Here is a 21,292-nt window from a genome sequence, read left to right on the forward strand (position 1 = left end):
TGATTATTTAGGATGGTTTTTCTATATTTTTGTTGTAATTCCAGTTTTGTCCTGGCAGAGTGTTAGTGTAGCTTCCACTCAATCTGCTGCCATCTTGGAATGATGAAATATCTTTTTCCATCCCTTTATTTTCAGTCTGTGTGTGTCTTTTGATCTGTAGTGTGTTTCATACAGGCAGCATATGTAATGTTCTTTTTATTTTTATTTTTTAAAAATATCTTTATTGATTTCAGAGAGAGGAAAGGAGAAGGAGAGAGAGAGATAGAAACATCAATGATGAGAGAGTCATTGATCAGCAGCCTCCTGCAAGCCCCCGACTAGGGATCGGGCCCACAACCTGGGCATGTGCCCTGACCAGGAATTGAACCCTGATCGCCTGGATCCTAGGTCCATGCTCAACCACTGAGCCACGGCCGGTTGGGCATGTAATGTTCTTTTTAAAATCCATTCAGTTATCCGGTGCTAAAACAGATGCCTTGTGGCCCTCTCCCCCCATTCTAGTCATTCATTCAGATGATAGAAGAAAACTCCTTCCTCTTGTCAAAACAACTTCAAAACAAAAATATCTAAATTGACTTACAGAACTTTTTCTTTAAAAATTCATTAGAGTTGCTCAGATAAAACTGAATTCATCAGGTTTAGGCTGAGACCATCCTTTCCTTGCCCCTAATGTTCATTAATTGTTGAAAAATTCAGTAAAGGATAATAAAGAAATAAGGTAGCAGATTCCTCATGTAACCTGAGTTGTCAATGCAATTATGTGGCCCTTGTTTAGATCCTAATTTGAATATAACTATATAAGACATTTGGGGGAACCATTTCAGACATTTGGACATGGAGTGGGTATTAGATATTAAACAATTATTATTAATCATCTAAGGTCAGATAATGGAATTGTAGTTGTGAAGAAAATGTGCATAGAGATAGATACGAAAAGACGTTAGTGATTATGTCATGATTTATATATTTTATATACTTCAAAATAGAAAAAGCAAGTATGGGAGAATGTTGACAATGTTAAATTAGACTACAATTTTCAGGTGTTCATTCTACTTCTCTGTAAGTTTGAAATTTTAAAAAATAAAAAAGTTTTTTAAGACCAAGTTGTATTATGCCATGTATAGTATCTTTTAAAAAAGCATCATGTTGTATTTTACTTCTTTTTATCTTTCTTCCAGCTATAAAAAAATGTTTCCTTGAAACTAGAGTGTTAAGTTGAGTATTTTCAATGAATCATATTGTATCCTGTTGGAACTCAGCTTAATACAGTGGGCCTTCACATTTTTCTGTCCCCAGTGTTGATGAGGGATAAGACATACTCTTAGGAGTCTTAGAGTATGTCTTAGTGATTTATCATAGCGGTAATTCAGAGGAAGGGAGTGAGGGAACCTTAATGAAGGTGGAGGAGTGAGCATGGGTAGTTTAAAAGAAGTTTCATAGGTGATTCTAATCAACCTCTGGAGAAGGGACCACAGGTCTAAAAGAAAAGAGGAATGTCCAATTTTAAGTGAATGTTGGAAAAGTTCTTTTACAGCTAATTTATTACTTTGACATTGCCACTCTTTAACTTTAGAAACCATCTCTCATAGCAGAATTTTCTTTTTAATTTTCAGACTTGAAACTAATCTTACAAAATATTTGGACTCTCAGAAATCATATGATGATGCACCTTCCACACCTTCTCCCTCTCTTCAGTTATAACTAGCAGGTGCCTGTGTGCTGCAGCCCTTGTGGGAAATTGGTGTGAGTGGTTTGTGAGGGCCTGAAAACAGGGATCTCAATCTGAGGTCCTCTGTATCAACACCAAGTTGCTTTTTTTATCCAGCAACTTCCCCACAAAGTTGCCTGAATCCTTTACCTTCCATTTATAGTGGCCATATGGCAGAAAATCAGCCTACATCTAAGCAGTTGTCTAATCCAATCAATCTGTACATATTTGTTGAGCTCCTACTTTGTGCAATACACTGCCAGCTGGAATAAAAAGGCCAGAGAATATTTTCCAGTCACAAGCAGTTAACCAATATACAATGGCTATGAAGAGTAGAAAGCATGCTGCAGGAGCGTCAATGGTGAAAATATTGAGCACTAGAAGTTAAATCATGTTACCCAGGGTATAGGCCTGTGACCGATGGTTAGACTGCTAGAGGTGCTGCTAAGCAGCAGCAGCAGAGCTGACACATGCCCAGCTCCAAGTGGAGGACAGGGCATCACTGGCCTGGAGCACTTGTTGCAGGCCAGCTCTCTTAAAGCTACACTTCCCTATGGAGAAAATGAGAGGGTGCCAACAGTAAGGAAAAATGGTGGTTATTTAAATTCTATTAGTGTTGGGGTTTTTTAACTGGAAGGAAAATATATGTGAAATTAAAACAAGAATTTAGGGAAAGAACTACTAAAAGAAGGGACTATTACAATTACAAACTCAACAACAGAATAGAAACAACACTTTTATGTTGATTTAAAGAGTTGATCACTAGAGAAGACAAGTCAAGTATTACTGGTTGAATTATAATTTTTCTTTTCAAAGTCATTATCACCATAATGTTCTGAACTATTCACTCGATTGTGTAATATATTTTATGAGCTATACCATTTATTATAGATATTTATATACCACTTTCCAAGTTATATCTTCTAAAGAGAAGTTTAGGCTTAAGAAATTGAGGGACCAACAGCAGAGCTGAAAAATAGTAATGTAGATGAAATTGTCTTTGCCTCTGCCACCTTATTCCATTTTTGGTATTATCTTCCCTACTGTGATATCCCTAATACTCTTTCCTCATCTGGATTCCTACCCCTACCTCACGCCCCTAAGTCAGAATTTAGTAAAGAATGACTTCAGTGGTTTACATTCTCCCTCACCACAGAATAATTTGTTTATAATCCCAATAAAAAATGAGGATTTCCAAATGTCACTGAACATGAAGCAGACTATCAGGGGACCCAAGGGCCTTTGTTGTATGCCTGAAATAAATCCATGATTAACATGTATTTGCTGTTTCTATTAACCAAATAAAGATTTACAGCAATGTGCAGAGGTGAAAAAGGGTTGTTTTAGAAAAGTAGAATTCAGAATTCTGGGCAGTTGGAATAGATATGAACCAGACATCTCTACATCAGATAGATGTGAACCACATGTTTGTGCATTTATATGGTAAAGAGGGTGGCAATAATGTAAAAGAAAATGTACAGCATTAGCACTTTGCAGTAGTCAGGTACATATAAGTGTATTAATATATTAAAGAAGGGACAGGAGGTAGACGATTTCAGTAATCCTTAGCCTTTCCCACATATAAATGTGCATTATTGTGCATAGTTGCAAATGATAAATTTGCCATCTTTTTCAGCATATTCCTCAGTATAAACTTTTTTTTTATTGCTCAAAATATTATAGATGTCCCTTTTTCTTCCCATTGACCCCTTCCACCTCCCTCCCCAGTCCCTCACCACACCATTGTCTGTGTCCTTGGGTTATGCATATATGCATATAAATTCTTTGGTTAATCTCCCACCTACCCCTCCTTCCCTCTGAGATTTGTCAGTCTGATCCATGCTTCCATATCATTGAATCTGTTCTGTTCATCAGTTTATTAAGTTTTTAGATTCCACATGTAAGTGAGACCATGTGATATTTGTCTTTTTCTGCCTGGCTTATTTCACTTAGCATAATATTCTCCAGTTCCATCCATACTGTCCCAAAAGGTACGAGATTATTCTTCTTTACAGCTGCATAGTATTCCATGGTGTAAATGTCCCACAGCTTTTTTATCCACTCATCTACTGATGGGCACTTGGGCTGTTTCCAGATCTTAGTTATTGTAAATTGTGCTGCTATGAACATAGGGGTGCATATATTCTTTCTGATTAATGTTTCAGGATTCTTAGGATATATTCCTAGAAGTGGAATCACTGGGTCAAAAGGCAGTTCCATTTTTAATTTAAAAAATATATATATATATCTTTATTGATTTCAGAGAGAGGAAGGGAGAGGGAGACAGAGCGATAGAAATATCAGTGATGAGAGAGTCATTGATCGGCTCCCTCCTGCACACCCTTAACTAGGGATAGAGCCCACAACCCAGGCATGTGCCCTGACCAGGAATCGAACCGTCATCTCCTGGATCCTAGGTCGATGCTCAACCCCTGAGCCACGCCCAGCCAAGCATTTTCCCATTTTATAATTGGATTTTTTGTCTTCCTCTTGTTGAGTTGTATGAGTTCTTTATACACTTTGGAAATTAGCCCTTTATCAGATACATCCTTTGCAAGTATGTTCTCCCATACCGTGGGGTTCCTTTGTATTTTGAGGCTGATTTCTTTTGCTGTGCAGAAGCTTTTTAGTTTGATGTAGTCCCATTTGTTTATTTTTTCCTTTGTTTCTCTTGCCCTAGGAGATGTATCAGTGAAAATTCCACTACGGGAGATGTCTGTGATTTTACTGCCTATGTTTTCTTCCAGGATTTTTATGGTTTCATGACTTACATTTAAGTCTTTTATCCATTTTAAATTTATTCTTGTGTATGGAGTAAGTTGGTGATCTAGTTTCATTTTTTTATATGTACCTGTGCAATTTTCCCAAAACCATTTATTGAACAAACTGTCTTTACTCCATTGTATGCTCTTGCCTCCTTCGTCAAATATTAACTGACCATAATTGTGTGGGTCAATTTCTGGGGTCTCTGTTCTGTTCCATTAATCTATATGTCTGTTGTTGTACCAATACCAGGCAGTTTTGATTACAGTGGCTTTGTAGTATAATTTGATATCTGGTAAAGTGATCCCCCCAACTCTGTCCTTCTTTCTCAAGATGGTTGTGACTATTCAGGGTCTTTTTTGGTTCCGTATAAGTTTTTGAAATATTTGTTCTAGCTCTGTGAAATATGCTGGTGGTATTTTAATAGGAATTGCAATGAATCTATAAATTGCTTGGGGAGTATGGACAGTTTAATGATATTAATTCTTCCAATCCATGAGCATGGTATATTCTTCCACTTGTTTATATCTTCCTCTATTTCTTTTTCAGTGTTCTGTAGTTTTCCAAGCACAGGTCTTTTACATCCTTTTAATTTATGTGGTTTTCTATTTCTGCTTGGTAACTGAGGCATTTTTGCATGCTTTTTTTTTTTTTTTAAAGAGAAACCATCTCATTTTATGTTCTTGAGAAGGCAAAATCATTCAGTTTAATAGTGACTCAGTGACAAGCAGACCCACAACTCTATAATCCTATCAATCCTATCAATATAGCTGATAATAATAATGCCATAGTACTTACCTTAAAATGCTTTAAAGTAAGCGCAATATAACGGAAAATTTTTAAGCTGTGATTTTAACTTTAAAATAATAGGTAATAAGGCCCTGGCCTGTGTGGCTCACTTGGTTGGGTGTCATCCTGTGCACCTGGGGGTCGCCAATTTGAATCTCGGTGTGGGCACATGTCCAGGTTGCAGGCTCCATCTCCAGTAGGGGGCATGAGGAGGCAGCCAATCAATGTTCCACTATCATATTGATGTTTCTTTCTCCCTCTCCCTTTCTCTCTCTCTCTCCAAAAAGCAATAAAAATATTTATAGACATATCCAAAAAAATCTAAAATATATAAATAGTGTATAGTTCTTCCAGTCTGTTTCTGTCTCCCTACTGCCGGGTTATGCTCCCCAGATGCAACCATTGGTCTCATTTTCCTGTGTACCTCCCACAGGTGACCTGTGCATTGCATTTATTTCTAATGTTTATTTTATTTATTTATTTTAGATGACTCCAGAATTGATGATAAAAGCATATACTTTTTACACTGGACATTTAGTGAAGACTCACTTTTGGTAAGAATGTGATTTTTATACACTCTTTTTTCTCTTTGTACTCTTCTTCTTCTTTTTTAAAATTTTTATTAATTCTCACTGGAAGATATTTTTTCCATTGCTTTTCAGAGAGAGTGGAAAGGAGAGAGAGAGAGAGAGACAGAGAGAAATATTGATGTGAGAGAGACTCATCTTATCATTGATGTTTCTCTCTCTCCCTCTCTCTTCCTCTCTCTAAAATTGATTGGTTGCCTCCCACATGCACTGAAACAACCAAGGCAAGTGCCCTGGGCCAGAATCAAACCCGGGACCCTTCAGTCCTCAGGCTGTTGCTCTAAGCACTGAGCAAAACTGGCTAGGGCTGCGCTCTTATTCTTGATAGTCTCCATATGAAGAAAAACTCACTTTTGGCCAGTTGTGCTGATTTTGTCTATGTAATTGTCTTTCTGCCATTTTTATTATGTATTTTATGCTTAATTGGTTTATACTTACTTAAAATATGTTCTTTATTTCTTCAAGGTATCACTTTGTCTTTTTTTAAAAAATAAAACTCCTGCCTGGCTGGTGTGACTCAATGGTTGAACATTGACCTATGACCCAGGAGACTGCAATTTGATTCCTGGTCAGGGCACATATCCGGGCTGCGAGCTCAATCCCAGCAGGAGGTGTGCAGGAGGCAGCGGATCAATGACTCTCTCTTATTGTTGATGTTTCTCTCTCTCCTTCTCTCTAAAATAAATAAAAACGTTAAAAAGTAAATAAAACTCTAAAATTGAAAATATAAGTCCATAATTCCCTTATATGAAACCCTTGGAGCCATATATGTTTTGGAATTTTGGTTCCTTAAAAAAATTTTTTTAGAAAGGTGATCTCCGCACATACTATGTTTGTTATATAACATCTTTACTGGTGTCTGGGTGGCACATTGTAATGAAATATATTTGAATGTATTAGTATTTCTACAGTGTGAAAAATATATATTTTTACTCTGAGTGAAATGAAGAAAGACTATGAACAGCCATGTGCCAGATGCAGAAATTGTGATGCAAAATTACCCTAGGCCAGGTCTAGTTTTGCCTCTACATAGGTTATGGAAAAACACTTTTGTATTTAAGAGTTTTCTGGGCTTCAGAAATGTGGAAAAGGGAAGTGCAAGCTCAAAGGGAATGCAGGGACTGCCTAGAAATTAAGCAATAAAAGTAATTTAATGATTTCTTTCTATGCTGTGGTTTTTGAGGAAGTAAAAGAGGTATTACTTTTTCTCCCTCTCGATTTATTTAGTGTTATTGCCATAACATTAAAATATTATTTTTTCTATTTTCTGCCTATAGTAGTTGGAAAGACATAGCAATACCTCGCACAAGTGAAGATGACATTCTGGCTAAAAAAATGGAAAAAGCAACAAAATATGACAATTTCAGACTTCAAAAATACATATTTTGTCACTGGCACTCTTATGTGAAAGATCAAAAAGAACAACTTAAAGGTAAATCCTTACATAGTAGCAATTATTTTCTGTATTCTTGTATTCAAAGAATAAAAACACTTAACAGTTAAGCATAGTTTATACTAAAGAATTTATTACTAGTGCTATTTTAAAATATATATATTTTATTTTTTCCATCACCATTTATTCCTCCTATACTTTCCTATACCTCCACCCACACCCTGTAATCACCACACGGTTGTCCGTGTCCATGAGTTCTTTCTCTTCTCAATCCCTCCACCCTGCAGCAACCTCCCCCCCCTCCCCAGCTGTCAGCCTGCTCTCTATGAGTCTGTCTCTATTGAGAAATTATTTTTATGTCTAGAGAATTTTCATTAAATATAAAACCACTAATTTAAAATATTAAGATTTGTCTCAAGGCATATTTTAAATAAAATTCTGAATGTATTTTTGTGATGTACACACAAATATAAATATAAATAAGGATCTACTATTAGCTTTTTTTACATCATGAAGAGCTGGTATATTATAGATAGGTACCAAAATTGACAATTTTTTGTAGAGAGCTTTGTATTCTGTGTAGATATTGCATTTAGGGATACATGAGGAAACCTAAAGAAAAATAAATTTCTTTTGCTTAAATCCTTGATGGTTGTAAATCCTTGATGGTTATAATATAGGTAATCTTAAGAGCAGGGATAGAGAACTACAGCCTTTTGCTTAGATTTTGTCCAGCTCACCAGATTCTGATTTGTCTGTGGCTGCTGCAAATCATAGAGAATCATTGCCTTTTGATGGCTGCTCTCAGTTGATCCTCTGAAGGTTTTAAAACATAAGGGGAATGTGCTCTAAAGAAGCCAATGCCATGGTGTCTCCAGGTCTGCCTTAATCATTCTCCTTCTTGGCCCCTGTATTTAAACTTTGGACTCTTGGTTAAAAAAATATATATGGGGCAATCTATTTAATCATAGGACATTTAACTAATTCAAAATACTACTTCATTATTGTATTTCTATGAATAAATTTGGAAGTTCTGGTTTCGTAAAGAACAGATTTGTTTGAGTAAGAAGTGATATATATATTTTGACATTTTATTACATTTATTATGTCTTAATTTCTAAGGGAAAAGTTGATGTTTACAGGTAATAAAGTCTCAGGAGTACTATCTACTGCTGTAAAAAGTAATTAATTTCAGATGTAATTAAAATAAAACAAAAACTATTAGACACAACATTGGTTCATGATAGAATATTAAACACTTATTTTGGAAACATCTTTAACTATATACTGTAATCTAATAAATTTTCTTCAGATACACTATTGCGGATACAACAGATATTCCAGTGTAACAGGCTAATAATCATACTAACTAAATGGAGGGATAAAGCAAGACTTAAGTGTCAAGAGAGAGAAAATTATCTGGTATGGTATATTGGAAACTTAATTTTTTTTAGAAACTGAATTTTGCTGTTATATTAACATTGCCTCAGATGATAATGCTATGTGTGGAAAATACTAAAATCTCAACTGTTATGTGCTTTTGACGGGGGGTCCTTACTCTTTTAACTTAATAATTTAAATTTCACTTCAGCTACCCAAAAGATTTCCTAATAAATTCTGTTGTTTCATTTCAACTATAAACGTCAAGGAAAAATCGTTTAACATTTTGTCTAAGTTTATTGAGAAAGATACTAAGAATTTTGTTTAAGCAAGTATTTAGATGGATATAGATGTCTAAAATGGAAGAGAAACTATTGGATGTGATTATAATAGAGAAATAAATGATAAAGATGGGATAAATTTATTTTTTCTAGATAAGATTAAATTGCTATTTATTCTTTTTCAATATCCAATTTAATACATTATAATCTTAATATCAAATTATTTTTAAAATTACTGAATTGCTAAGCTTAAATGATCATTCTTACCTGGGACACCCACTAGCAATTAAAGCAATTAAAATAGAGGACCCAAGCAAACTCCTCCAAACTTAAAAATATCTCTAGTTTGGTTAAGCTATAAATATATTATTATTTAATGTTTTAAAATATTCACAGGAATTCCTTGGGTTATACATAAAAAGATGCTGGAAAATTTTGTAGTTACATTGTTTAGTAGGAAATGCTTTATTAATATTCTTTGAAATGAAAATTCAAGATAAAAAGGAAAGAGAAAAATAGGGAGAAATTAAACCCTCTGTTTTGAGGTTGCCTCTGAGGAAGGCAAAATCAATGCTTCCCACCCCAAACTGGTTCAGATGTTGAGACTGATGATACTACACACTTATGAGAAGAGAGTAGGAAAATATTTATTACTCACATATTGCTTGAAATGTTGCTAGAGTCTGTGGTAGCTATGAGATGCCTAAAGCATAGTTCTTGCTTCCTAGAAGTTTATCATCTACTGATATTGAATGCAGGATATCTCCTAGCTTTTGCCTTTTGTGGACTATACTTTTAACCTTGCCAATTAAACAGTTATACTTTGGGTACCACTGTTTTAAGTCTGCTCAATCAGTGTTTTCCACCACTTTGTGTCCTAAGATAGAATTTTGACCCCAGATCCCCATGTCTGATCATTGATTGTCTAATGGGGAAATAGGTAACTGTATGTGACCAATCTGCCCCTTAAACTGAACATCCCTGAGAGGAATGTTGTTCTCTTAAGCATCTCCACACACTGAACATAATGTTTTGCACACAGTTAATATATATTAATATATAATAATGCATATTATATATAAAAATAATAACATTACCCTTAATGTGGATGTGGATTATAGTATAGTTAATTGGGTACCTAGACAACACCTTTTCTTCTAGCTATGTGACTTGTTGGCCTCACAGCCATTCTGCACGAGCTTAGGTGGAGTGAGGATGTCTGTGTCCAGGGTGAGGGTCAGGGGACATTTCTGTGGGCTAGTTCTGCAACACGTGCTCTTCCTGAGGCTCTGATACATATATACAGGGTGTCCCCAAAAATGTCTGCACACTTTGAATGATTATAAAGTTAGCATTTATTAACATACAGTTCATTTTCAAAATTTAAAAGAATCTACAGAAACGAATAATTTTTTTTGTCAATGCCCATTTTCAAACTGATGACCACTCTGGTCCAGGCACTGCTGATAATGTGAAGCATCAAGAATCATTTCGTTCTGTATTCGTGTGCCTTCAATTCGTCAACGGTTGCTGGTTTTGAACTATAAACTTTATTTTTTATGTATCCCCCTAAAAAAGTCTAGTGGAACTTTAGGATAAATTTTCTTTGTTTAAATCTTAGTCTGGCTTCACCCATATTTCAATCAGTTGAACCTGAAAAGGAGTGAAAATTAAGTGAGTGATCAGCTGTGTATACATTTTTGGAGGACACCCTATATATTAAAACAAGATTGTGTGTGTGTGTGTGAATGGGTGAAACACTTATTTACCCTAAAGGTTTTTTCCTTTATTATGCAGTTTTCAGGACTCTATGGAAAGTTAAAATTGGGACTTTTTGTAATGATAAGTCAAGCAAATCCCCAAATTCCTTCTTTCTGACTCTCCTTTTAGTTTCCATGCTCCCTCCCTCCCTTTATGCCCCAAATACAGGTTCTATTATTACCAGAATCTTGACACTGTGGGCTTCAGCTTCTTTGTTTATTAAAAAGGAGGATAGACCACATTTTCAGGTGGATGCCTGTGCCAATGTTGTATGACCACTGATGTAAATGATCTATAATGCTTTAATGGTTCAGAGATTATTAAATATGCTCTGGATAATGATATTTTATGTACTGATGATAATAATGTTTAATAGATGCTATCATTGTGTCAAGCTTTGTGCTTTATATATATATCATCTCATTTAACCCTTGCAACAATTCCATGGAATTTCTAAATTGTTTTCATGGCAGATATTAAAACATGAACTTCAATTGAAAAAATGGAGAAACAGGATAAAATACAAAAGAGCTGCTGAAGAACAATTAATTTCTCCTAAACAAAGTCTGTCTGGAGACTCTTCTGTAAGTGAGATTTATGAATGTGACATTTCACTATTACCAGAAAGAGCAGTATTACAGGTTTGTATGAATTTATATCTTAACTAGTTATTTTCACAATGTTTGTTTAAAGAGTGGTTTTATGAACCTTACATGGATGATGGAAGCCATATTTTGAGGAAATATATTTTTTAAAATTAGCTGTGGGCTATCTCATTTTTTGGAGGTTATCCATTTGGATGGCTACCAGATAAATATAATAATCAAAAATGGAGAAATTAAAGCTATAGGAAATTAGAATGAAAGGAATGTTTTTTCTTTCTCCTTCAAACATATATTGTCATTTAAGGTGCAACAGATTTTAGATACCCAACGCTTTCCTGTTAATCTCTAATTTCTAATCTTTTAGTCTTAATGTTATGCCTCCACTCTGGAATGTGCATGGGCTTGTCTTATTGCAACTTTCAGTTAGTTAAAATATTTATGCATATCATTTTTCTTCCTTAGATTGTGAATTCATAAAAACAAGAATCATGTATCTATATCTTATAACTCATTGAGTTGATCTATGAAAAATAAACCATAATTCCAAATACTGGTTATATTCTGTCCTATTTTGATGGATAAGTAATTTTCACTGTTTGGGTCTACCTGAGAGATGGCAGAAGAGTTATAAAATAGTACCTTATTCTGGTTGATGGCAGCTTTACATTGTCAAATCCCATGTATTAAATCCACTCTTTTAAATGTACAGAATTGAGCACGTTATTTTTGGGGACAAGATCTATATATCTATTATATGTATATCATCTATATAATCTCTATATCTATATAATCTCTACCTGTATCTATATCACCTATCTATATCTAGCTATATCTATCTGTATCTATATAACCTATATAATCTATATCTATCATCTGCCTATATCTTTCTATATCATCTATATCTCTATCATCTATCTATCTATCATCTATCTATCTATATCTATCTATCATCTATCTATCTATCTATCTATCTATCTATCTATCTATCTATCTATCTATCTATCTATCTATCTATCATCTATCATCTATCTATCTATCTATCATCTATCTATCTATCTATCTATCTATCTATCTATCTATCTATCTATCTATCTATCATCTATCATCTATCTATCTATCTATCTATCTATCATCTATCTATCTATCTATCATCTATCATCTATCTATCTATCATCTATCTATCTATCTATCATCTATCTATCTATCATCTATCTATCTATCTATCTATCTATCATCTATCTATCTATCTATCTATCTATCTATCATCTATCTATCTATCTATCTATCTATCTATCTATCTATATCTATCTATCTATCATCTATCATCTATCTATCTATCATCTATCTATCATCTATCTATCTATCTATCTATCTATCATCTATCTATCTATCTATCTATCTATCTATCATCTATCATCTATCTATCTATCTATCTATCTATCTATCTATCTATCTATCATCTATCATCTATCTATCTATCTATCTATCTATCATCTATCTATCATCTATCTATCTATCTATCATCTATCATCTATCTATCTATCATCTATCTATCTATCTATCAATCATCTATCTATCTATCTATCATCTATCTATCTATCTATCTATCTATCTATCTATCTATCTATCTATCATCTATCTATCTATCTATCTATCATCTATCATCTATCATCTATCTATCTATCTATCTATCTAATCTATCTATCTATCATCTATCTATCTATCATCTATCTATCATCTATCTATCTATCTATCTATCTATCTATATCTATCTATCATCTATCTATCTATCTATCATCTATCTATCATCTATCTATCTATCTATCTATCTATCTATCATCTATCATCTATCATCTATCTATCATCTATCATCTATCTATCATCTATCTATCTATCTATCTATCTATCTATCTATCTATCTATCTATCTATCTATCTAATCTATCTATCTATCTATCATCTATCATCATCATCTATCTATCTATCTATCTATATCTATCATCTATCTATCTATCTATCTATCTATCTATCTATCTATCTATCTATCTATATCTATCTATCTATCTATCTATCATCTATCTATCTATCATCTATCATCTATCTATCTATCTATATCTATCTATCTATATCTATCTATCTATCTATCATCTATCTATCTATCTATCTATCTATCTATCTATCTATATCTATCTATCTATCTATCTATCATCATCTATCATCTATCTATCTATCTATCATCTATCTATCTATCTATCTATCTATCTATCTATCTATCTATCTATCTATCATCATCTATCTATCTATCTATCTATCTATCTATCTATCTATCTATCTATCATCTATCTATATCTAATCTATATCTATCTATCTATCATCTATCTATCATCTATCTATCATCTATCTATCTATCTATCTATCTATCTATCTATCTATCTATCATCTATCTATCATCTATCTATCTATCTATCTATATCTATCATCTATCTATCTATCATCTATCTATATCTATCATCTATCTATCTATATCTATATCTATCATCTATCTATCTATCTATCTATCTATCTATCTATCTATCTATCTATCTATCTATCTATCATCTATCTATCTATCTATCTATCTATCATCTATCTATCTATCTATCTATCATCTATCTATCTATCTATCTATCATCTATCTATCATCTATCTATCATCTATCTATCTATCTATCTATCTATCTATCTATCTATCTATCATCTATCTATCTATCTATCTATCTATCTATCTATCTATCTATCTTCTATCATCTATCTATCTATCTATCATCTATCATCTATCTATCTATAATCTATCTATCTATCATCTATCTATATCTATCTATATCATCTATCTATATCTAATCTTGCACTTTATGTATAGCATGAAGTTAGGATAAATTTTTTTTTGCCCATTATTCCTTTTTTATAAATTGCCTGCTCATATCTTATTTATCTTAAAATTTGAATTCCTATAATCTTCTTACTAGTTTGTAATAGCTCTTTACATATTGGTAATAAGAACCCTTAGCCTGGAATATATTTGAGATTCCTGCCCCTCCCTCCCCAATGTTTGCTTTCAATTTTGCCCGTGGAGTCTTTTGATGAGAGAACTTTTAAAACTTTATGTAATAAAGTCTATCTATGTTGCTCTAATTATTTCTCTTTTTGGGTCATACTAATATGCAATTTTTAGCTGTTTTTCTAAGCCATATCACACTCCTTCCTACAGTTATGTATCTGTTTTTTTGTCTTTGGATTTCTATACCTTTGACTACTACTGTTTCTTTGTTTATTTTATCACTGGCTGCACAAGGGATTACAATATGCATTTTCAACTTATTACAAATTATGCTTTCAAATAGTTTTTTACCACTTCACATATAAGAACCTATCAAGAGTATGCTTTCCTTTTCCTTCTCCTGTGCTTCATGCTGTTATTGCCATGCATTTTATTTCTATGTATTTATAAACCCTACAATATAATTTATTATTTTTGTTTTAAACAGTCAATTATATTTTATCTAGTGTGTATATATATATATATATATATATATATATATATATAGTTAATTTAATTTTTTTTGCACATACATCAGTTGCTTTATGTACAACAAAAGAATGGGGAAGGGGAAAATGAAAGAATGTAGAAAACTATACTGTAGTAGTCAGGATGTGGTGGAACCAAATTGCAGTTTTGTAATTGAGAATGTCTTGGTCTGGAGGAACAGAGTTCTGGAGTAAAGTAGCAGGTTCTGTTTTTAGTAGACACCTCCTCTCTGCTGCTGGAACATATCAGCTATATCTTCATCTTCCATTTCCAGCTGTGAAGTGCATCTGTTTCATTGATTGGCTGCCCGTCAAATTGGATTCTGTTCTGCCTCATTGACAAACCCCGTCTTTCAGAGTACACTTTCATTAGTTTATTAAGTAGCGTATGCCTCTGAATCTTACACTGCACCACAGAACTATCCTGCCCCACCACCTTCAAATTAATGAGATCCTTGTTTTCAGTCTTGACTCCTTCCTTTGATTTCTCCTTAGCCATGGCAAGCACCAGAGTCTGCTCAGTTGCCACTTTACAAAAGAAATACCAGACTCACACCCAACGAGCACACAAGCAGCACCAGGGGTGGTAGAGAAGGCTATTTTTATTTTTAACAATCTCAAACTTACAGAAAAGTTGCAAGTACAGTACAAATAACTTTTTTTCCAGAACAATTTGAGAGTAAGTTGCTGACATGATACCCCATCACCCTAAATATAACCAGTGTATTTTCTATAAACAAGAACATTCTCTTATAGTTAGCTATCAAAATCCTCAGACCCAATTCAGGCTTCTCCACTTGCCCTAGTAATGTCCCCCAGTAATTCAAACGGATCCAGTCTGAACCACACATAACAGTTGATTGTCCCATCTCCCTGGTGTCATTCAGTCTGCAACTGGTCCTTAGTCTTTCTTTAGTGTTCATAACCTTGACATGAAGATTAGGCCAGTTTTATTGTAGAATATCTTTCAGTCTGAGCTTGCTTTAAGTTTCCTCAAGGATATATTGAGCTTATGCATTTTTCTAAGAAATATCAGACATTACGCTGTGCTCCTCTCACTGCATTGTGTCACTGGCACAGGATTTGGATTGGCCCATGATTGGTGATGTTCACTTTGATCTCTTGATTAAGGTGGTGCTGCCCAGCGTCTCTACTATTCAGTTCCCCCTTTTGTAATTGATATGCATTTTGTGGGCGCTTACTTTAAAATTATATAAATATTCCCATTCCTCATCAAGTTTTCAGTTTATTTATATCAGCATGGGCTCCTGGCTTTCTATTTTTACAATGGGGTATAATCCTTTACTATCACTATTTATTTTAGTGTTCAAAATGTCCCAGATTTGGACCGTAAGAGTCCTTTCCAGTTGCCTTCAGTGTCCTTTTTATATGCAACCATCATCCTTTGAGCACTTTCTTACTTTGCAGTACAGCGTGATGTCCCAGGCTCTCCTTGCACTTCCCTTGCTGCACATTGCTGCAAGATTCCCTGAGTCCTTTTTAATGAAAATTATACATAGAAACCAAATTTGAGCACTACCTGTGTTCATTGCCATTGGAGTGACACTTCTCCAGTTCTTTCTCAGTAGATAACTAGAGACTATAAGTAGCACAAATATATGCACATTTATTTCCATATCTACATACCTCTACATACTGAAAACCTGAATTGCACATGGATACTTTCAGTTCCAGTTTAGCACCACAGGGCTCATTTCTAGTTTTCTCCCTTTCCAATTTGCAATGTCCTTCTCCAACAGTGAGAATCCCAGCTCTTATTATTCTTAATATATTTACTTATTTGCTCACTCCCCCTGTATATAACCAGTCACACACATTTCTGCCCTTGTGTCCTCCCTGTGTGGATACCTTCCTCATCCTGCTTGGGCTTTGACATCCCTTATCAGGTCACCCTCTTATGTAGAGGCCTTCCTCACAGCGCGTGGGCTCTGACATTCTGTGCAGGTGCCTTTCCCGCTATGAAGTTGCCTTGCTAAGTTTGTTTGAGCTAAAAAACCTGCCCTGAGCACCTTCCTACATAGATGCCTCCTTATCTATTCAGGTGCTGCCCCCATGCATAGGCTGCCCCTCTTTGAGGATGCCTTCCCTATATTGTATAGGCTCTTTACCCAGTGCTATGCACCCTCCTTCCAGACCCGTAGCCACTGTCCACATCCCACTTGGCCCCTGGTACTGTACACAAGGATTCCCTTCCTTGGTTACTCTCCTTGTTCTGCTCAGGCTCTCACATGCCACTCTGCCTGCCCTTTAGGGACACCTTCCGCATCCCTCTTTGGCTCCAACATCATCCCTTGGGTTATCCTTTTCACCTTTTTGACTGTCCAGGGAATTTTTTCACTATTCTAAAAATTTTATTTGGTTTATTTAAAAGATTTCCACGTCACTCCTTATTAAGTTCATTTTTCTTTTAAGTCTTTGAACATTTTTATAATAGCTGTTTTTTAAAAATTTATCTTTATTGTTGAATATAATAGCTGTTTTAAAGACTTTTGTCTACTAGTTCTATTATCCCTATAATTTGTTTATATATTTTATTTTTAATTACAGTTGACATACAATATTATATTATGTTAGTTTCAGATGTACAGCATAATAATTAGACATTTTATACACCTTACAAAGTGATCACATCAATAAGTCTAGTACTTATCTGACATCATACATAGTTATTACAATATTATTGACTATATGCCCTATGCTGTACTTTATATCACCATGACTGGTTTTTGTTTTTGTTTCTGTTTTTAATTGCTTTCAAGGAGAGAGGGAGGGAGAGAAAGAGAGAGAGAGAGGTCGATTTGTTGTTCCAGTTGTGCATTCATTGGCTGCTTCTTGTATGTTCCCTGACGAGCTTAAACATGCAACCTTGGCATATGGGGATGACACTCTAACCAACTGAGCTCAGGGCTTCCAATACTGTTTTCATAACTGGCAATTTGTACATCTTAATTCCTTCACCCTTTTCACCCATCCTCTTAACCCCCGTCCAATCTGGCAACCATCAAAATGTTGGCAAGATCTGGCAAGATTTGATTCTTTCTATAGCTTAATAATGTTTCACTGTATATAAGTACCACTTCTTTTTTACCCATTCATCCATTGATGGATACTTAGGTTGCTTCCATAGCTTGGCTATTGTAAATAATGCTGCAATGAACCTAGGGATGCCTGTGTCTTTTTTTTTTTTTATCCTCACCTGAGGATATTTTTTCCATTGCTTTTCAGAGAGAGTGGAAGAGAGAGAGACAGAGAAAGACGGAGAGAGAAACATTGATGTGAGAGAGACACATCGATTGGTTGCCTCCCACACACGTCCCAACTGTGGCTGGGGATTGAGACTGCAACCGAGGTATGGCCTTTGGCCGGAATGGAACCCGGGACCCTGAAGTCCATAGGTCAATGCTCTAGCCACTGAGCCAAATCAGCTAAGGCTTTTTTTTAGGTTTTTAAATTTTTTTTTAGAGAGGAAGGGGGGGAGAGAGAGAGAGAGAAAGAGAGAGGAACATCAACGTGAGAGTGCAACATCAATGAGCTGCCTCCTGCACGCCCCCTACCTGGGATCAAGCCTGCAACCCAGGCATGTACCCTGACCTGGAATAGAACCAGCAACCTCTGGGTGCACTGGATGATGCACAACCAACTGAGCAACACTGGCCAGGGCGTGCCTATGTCTTTTTGAATTAGTGTTTTGGGTTTTGTTTTGTTTTGTTTTTTTGATAAATACCCAGAAGTGAAATTGCTGGGTTATATAGTAGTTTAATTTTTAATTTTTTGAGGATCTTCCATACTGCTTTCCACGGTGGATGCAACAATCTGCATTCCTATCAACAGCACATGAGGGTTCCCTTTGCTCCACATCCTTAAAAACACTTGTTTTTTGTTGATTTGTTGATGGTAGCCATTCTAACAAGAGTGAGGTGATATCTCATTGTGGTTTTAATTTGCATCTCTCTGATGATTTGTGATGTTGAGCATCTTTTCATATATCTATTTGACATCTGTATGTCTTTGGAGAAATGTCTATTTGGGTCCTCTGCCCATTTCTTTTATCAGCTTGTTTTTTTGTTATGTATTTTTTTGGTGTTAAGTTGAATGAATTTTTTATATAGTATCAGTATTACCCCCTTATCAGATGTATCATTGGCAAATATCTTCCACCATTCAAGACGTTTTCTTTTTTTTTGCTGAAGGTTTCCTTCGCTGTGTAAAAACTTTTTGTTATGATGTAGTCCCCTTTATTTATTTTTTCTTTTGTTTTCCTAGTCCAAGGAGGCATATATAAAATAATATTACTAAGAGTGATGCCAAAGAGTTTACTACCTATATTTTCTTCTAGGAGTTTTATGGGTTTGAGTCTTACAATTAAATTTTTAATCCACTTTGAGTTTATTCTCGTATTTGGTGTAAGGAAGTGACCCAATTCCATTCTTTTGCATGTGTCTGTCCTGTTTTCCCAACACCACTGAGACAGTCTTTACTCCATTGTATATTCTTGCTTCCTTTGTCATAGATTAATTGACCATATAGGTGAGTTTATTTTTGGATTCTCTATTCTATCCCATTGATCAATGTGCCTCTTTTTATGCCAGCACCATGCTGTTTTGATTACAATAGCCTTGTAGCCTAGTTTATTTTTAATTTTTAAATTTATATTTATTGTTGAAAGTATTATAGGTGTCCTTTCCCCCCTGCATTGTTCCCCTCCACCCTGAATCCACACTCCCACACCCCAGGCCTTCACCACACTATTGTCTGTGTCCTTGAGTTCTTTGATTAATCTCTCCCTACCCACTCCCCCACCTCTGCCTTCCCACTGAGATTCATCAGTCTGTTCCATGCTTCTATGTTTCTGGATCTATTTTGTTCCTCAGTCTATTTTGTTTATTAGATTCCACATATGAGTGAGATCATGTAAAACTAAATCAGGAAGAATCAGAAAACCTGAATAGGCTAATATCAACTGATGAAATTGAAGCAGTAATAAAAAAAAACTCCCAGCAAACAGAAGCCCTGGTCTGGATGGCTTCACAAGGGAGCTTTTTAATTCTTTAAGTTGTAGGTTTAGATAGTTTATTAAAAAATTTTCTTGCTTTTTGAGATAGGCCTGTAGTGCTAAGGAAATTCCCTCTCCTTCTCGGGACTGCTTTGACTGTGTGCCGTAGATTTTGGGTTGTTGTGTGTTCATTTTTTATTTGTTTCCAGGAAGTTTTTGATTTCTTTCTAGATCTCATAGGTAACCCATTCATTGTTTAATACCATGCTATTTAGCCTCCACGTGTTTGAATATTTTTGAGTGTTTTTACTGTAGTTGATTTCTAATTTCATGCCAATGTGATCTGCGATGTTTGGTATGATTTCAATCTTCTTGAAGGAGTAGAGACTTGTTTTGTGTCCTAACATGTGGTCTGTCTTTGAGAATGACCCATGTGCACTTGAGAGGAATGTATATCCTGCAGTTTTTGGAGTGAAACGTTAATTAAATCCATCTGATCTAATGTGCCATTTAGAGTCACTGTTTCTGTGTTGACTTTTTGTCTGGAAGATCTATCCAGCGAAGTCAGTGGGTGTTAAAGTCCACGACTATGACTGTATTGCTGTTGATGTCTCCATTAAAGTTCTTAAGGTTATTGTTGATAAGTCCTTATTTATTGCCATTTTAATTATTTATGCCTATGTTTCTCTATTTCTTATTATTATAGCAGTCCCTTTAACATTTCTTGTAATGCTTCTATTTCTACTTCTTATTCCAGCAGTCCCTTTAACATTTTCTGCAGTGCTGGTTTGATGGTGATAAACTCCTTTAGCCTTTTTTTGTCTGGGAAGCTCTTTTATTTCACTATCTATTTTGAATGATAGCCTTGCTGGGTAGAGTAGTTTTGGTTTCAGATCCTTGTTTTGCATTACCTTGAATACTTCATGCCATTCCCTTCCGGCCTGTAGGGTTTCTGATGAGAAGTCAACTGACAGCCTTCTGGGAGCTCCTTTGTAGGTAACAGATTGCTTTTCTCTAGCTGCCTTTAAGATTCTTTCTTTGTCTTGAATTTTTGGCATTTTAATGATGATGTGTCTGGTTGTGGGCCTCTTTGAATTCTTCTTGCTTGAGCCTCTCTGTACCTCCTGAGCTTGTGTGACTTTTTCCTTGACCAGGTTGGGAAGTTTTCTGCCATTATTTCTTCAAACAGATTCTCTACCCATTGCTTATTCTCTTCCACTTCTGATACTTCTATAATGTAAATATTGTTATGTTTTGTGCTGTCCCACAGGTCCCTTAAACTGTCCTCCTGTTTTTTAATTGTTTTTTCTTTTTGGATCTCCAATTGAGTGATTTTTTTTCTACCCTGTCTTCTAATTCTCTGATCTGGTCCTCAGGCTCCTCTAATCTGCTGTTTATCCCTTCCAATGTATTCTTTATTGCTGCTGTGTCATTCTTCATTTCTGACTG

The 21,292-nt window shown here is 34.9% G+C and overlaps 1 protein-coding gene across 1 annotated transcript in view; it reads left to right on the forward strand.

The window, feature by feature from the left end:
• Positions 1-21,292, forward strand: part of FBXL13 (F-box and leucine rich repeat protein 13) — a 255,419-nt gene that overhangs the window by 28,954 nt on the left and 205,173 nt on the right. Inside the window, exons 4-7 of the mRNA XM_081147178.1 lie at positions 5,747-5,814; positions 7,125-7,279; positions 8,553-8,662; positions 11,136-11,303. Of these exons, the coding sequence (XP_081003304.1) occupies positions 5,747-5,814; positions 7,125-7,279; positions 8,553-8,662; positions 11,136-11,303 (501 nt within the window). The remainder of the gene's footprint in view (positions 1-5,746; positions 5,815-7,124; positions 7,280-8,552; positions 8,663-11,135; positions 11,304-21,292) is intronic.

Source organism: Miniopterus schreibersii, assembly GCF_964146895.1.
Source record: "Miniopterus schreibersii genome assembly, chromosome: 9".
NCBI lineage: Eukaryota > Metazoa > Chordata > Mammalia > Chiroptera > Miniopteridae > Miniopterus > Miniopterus schreibersii.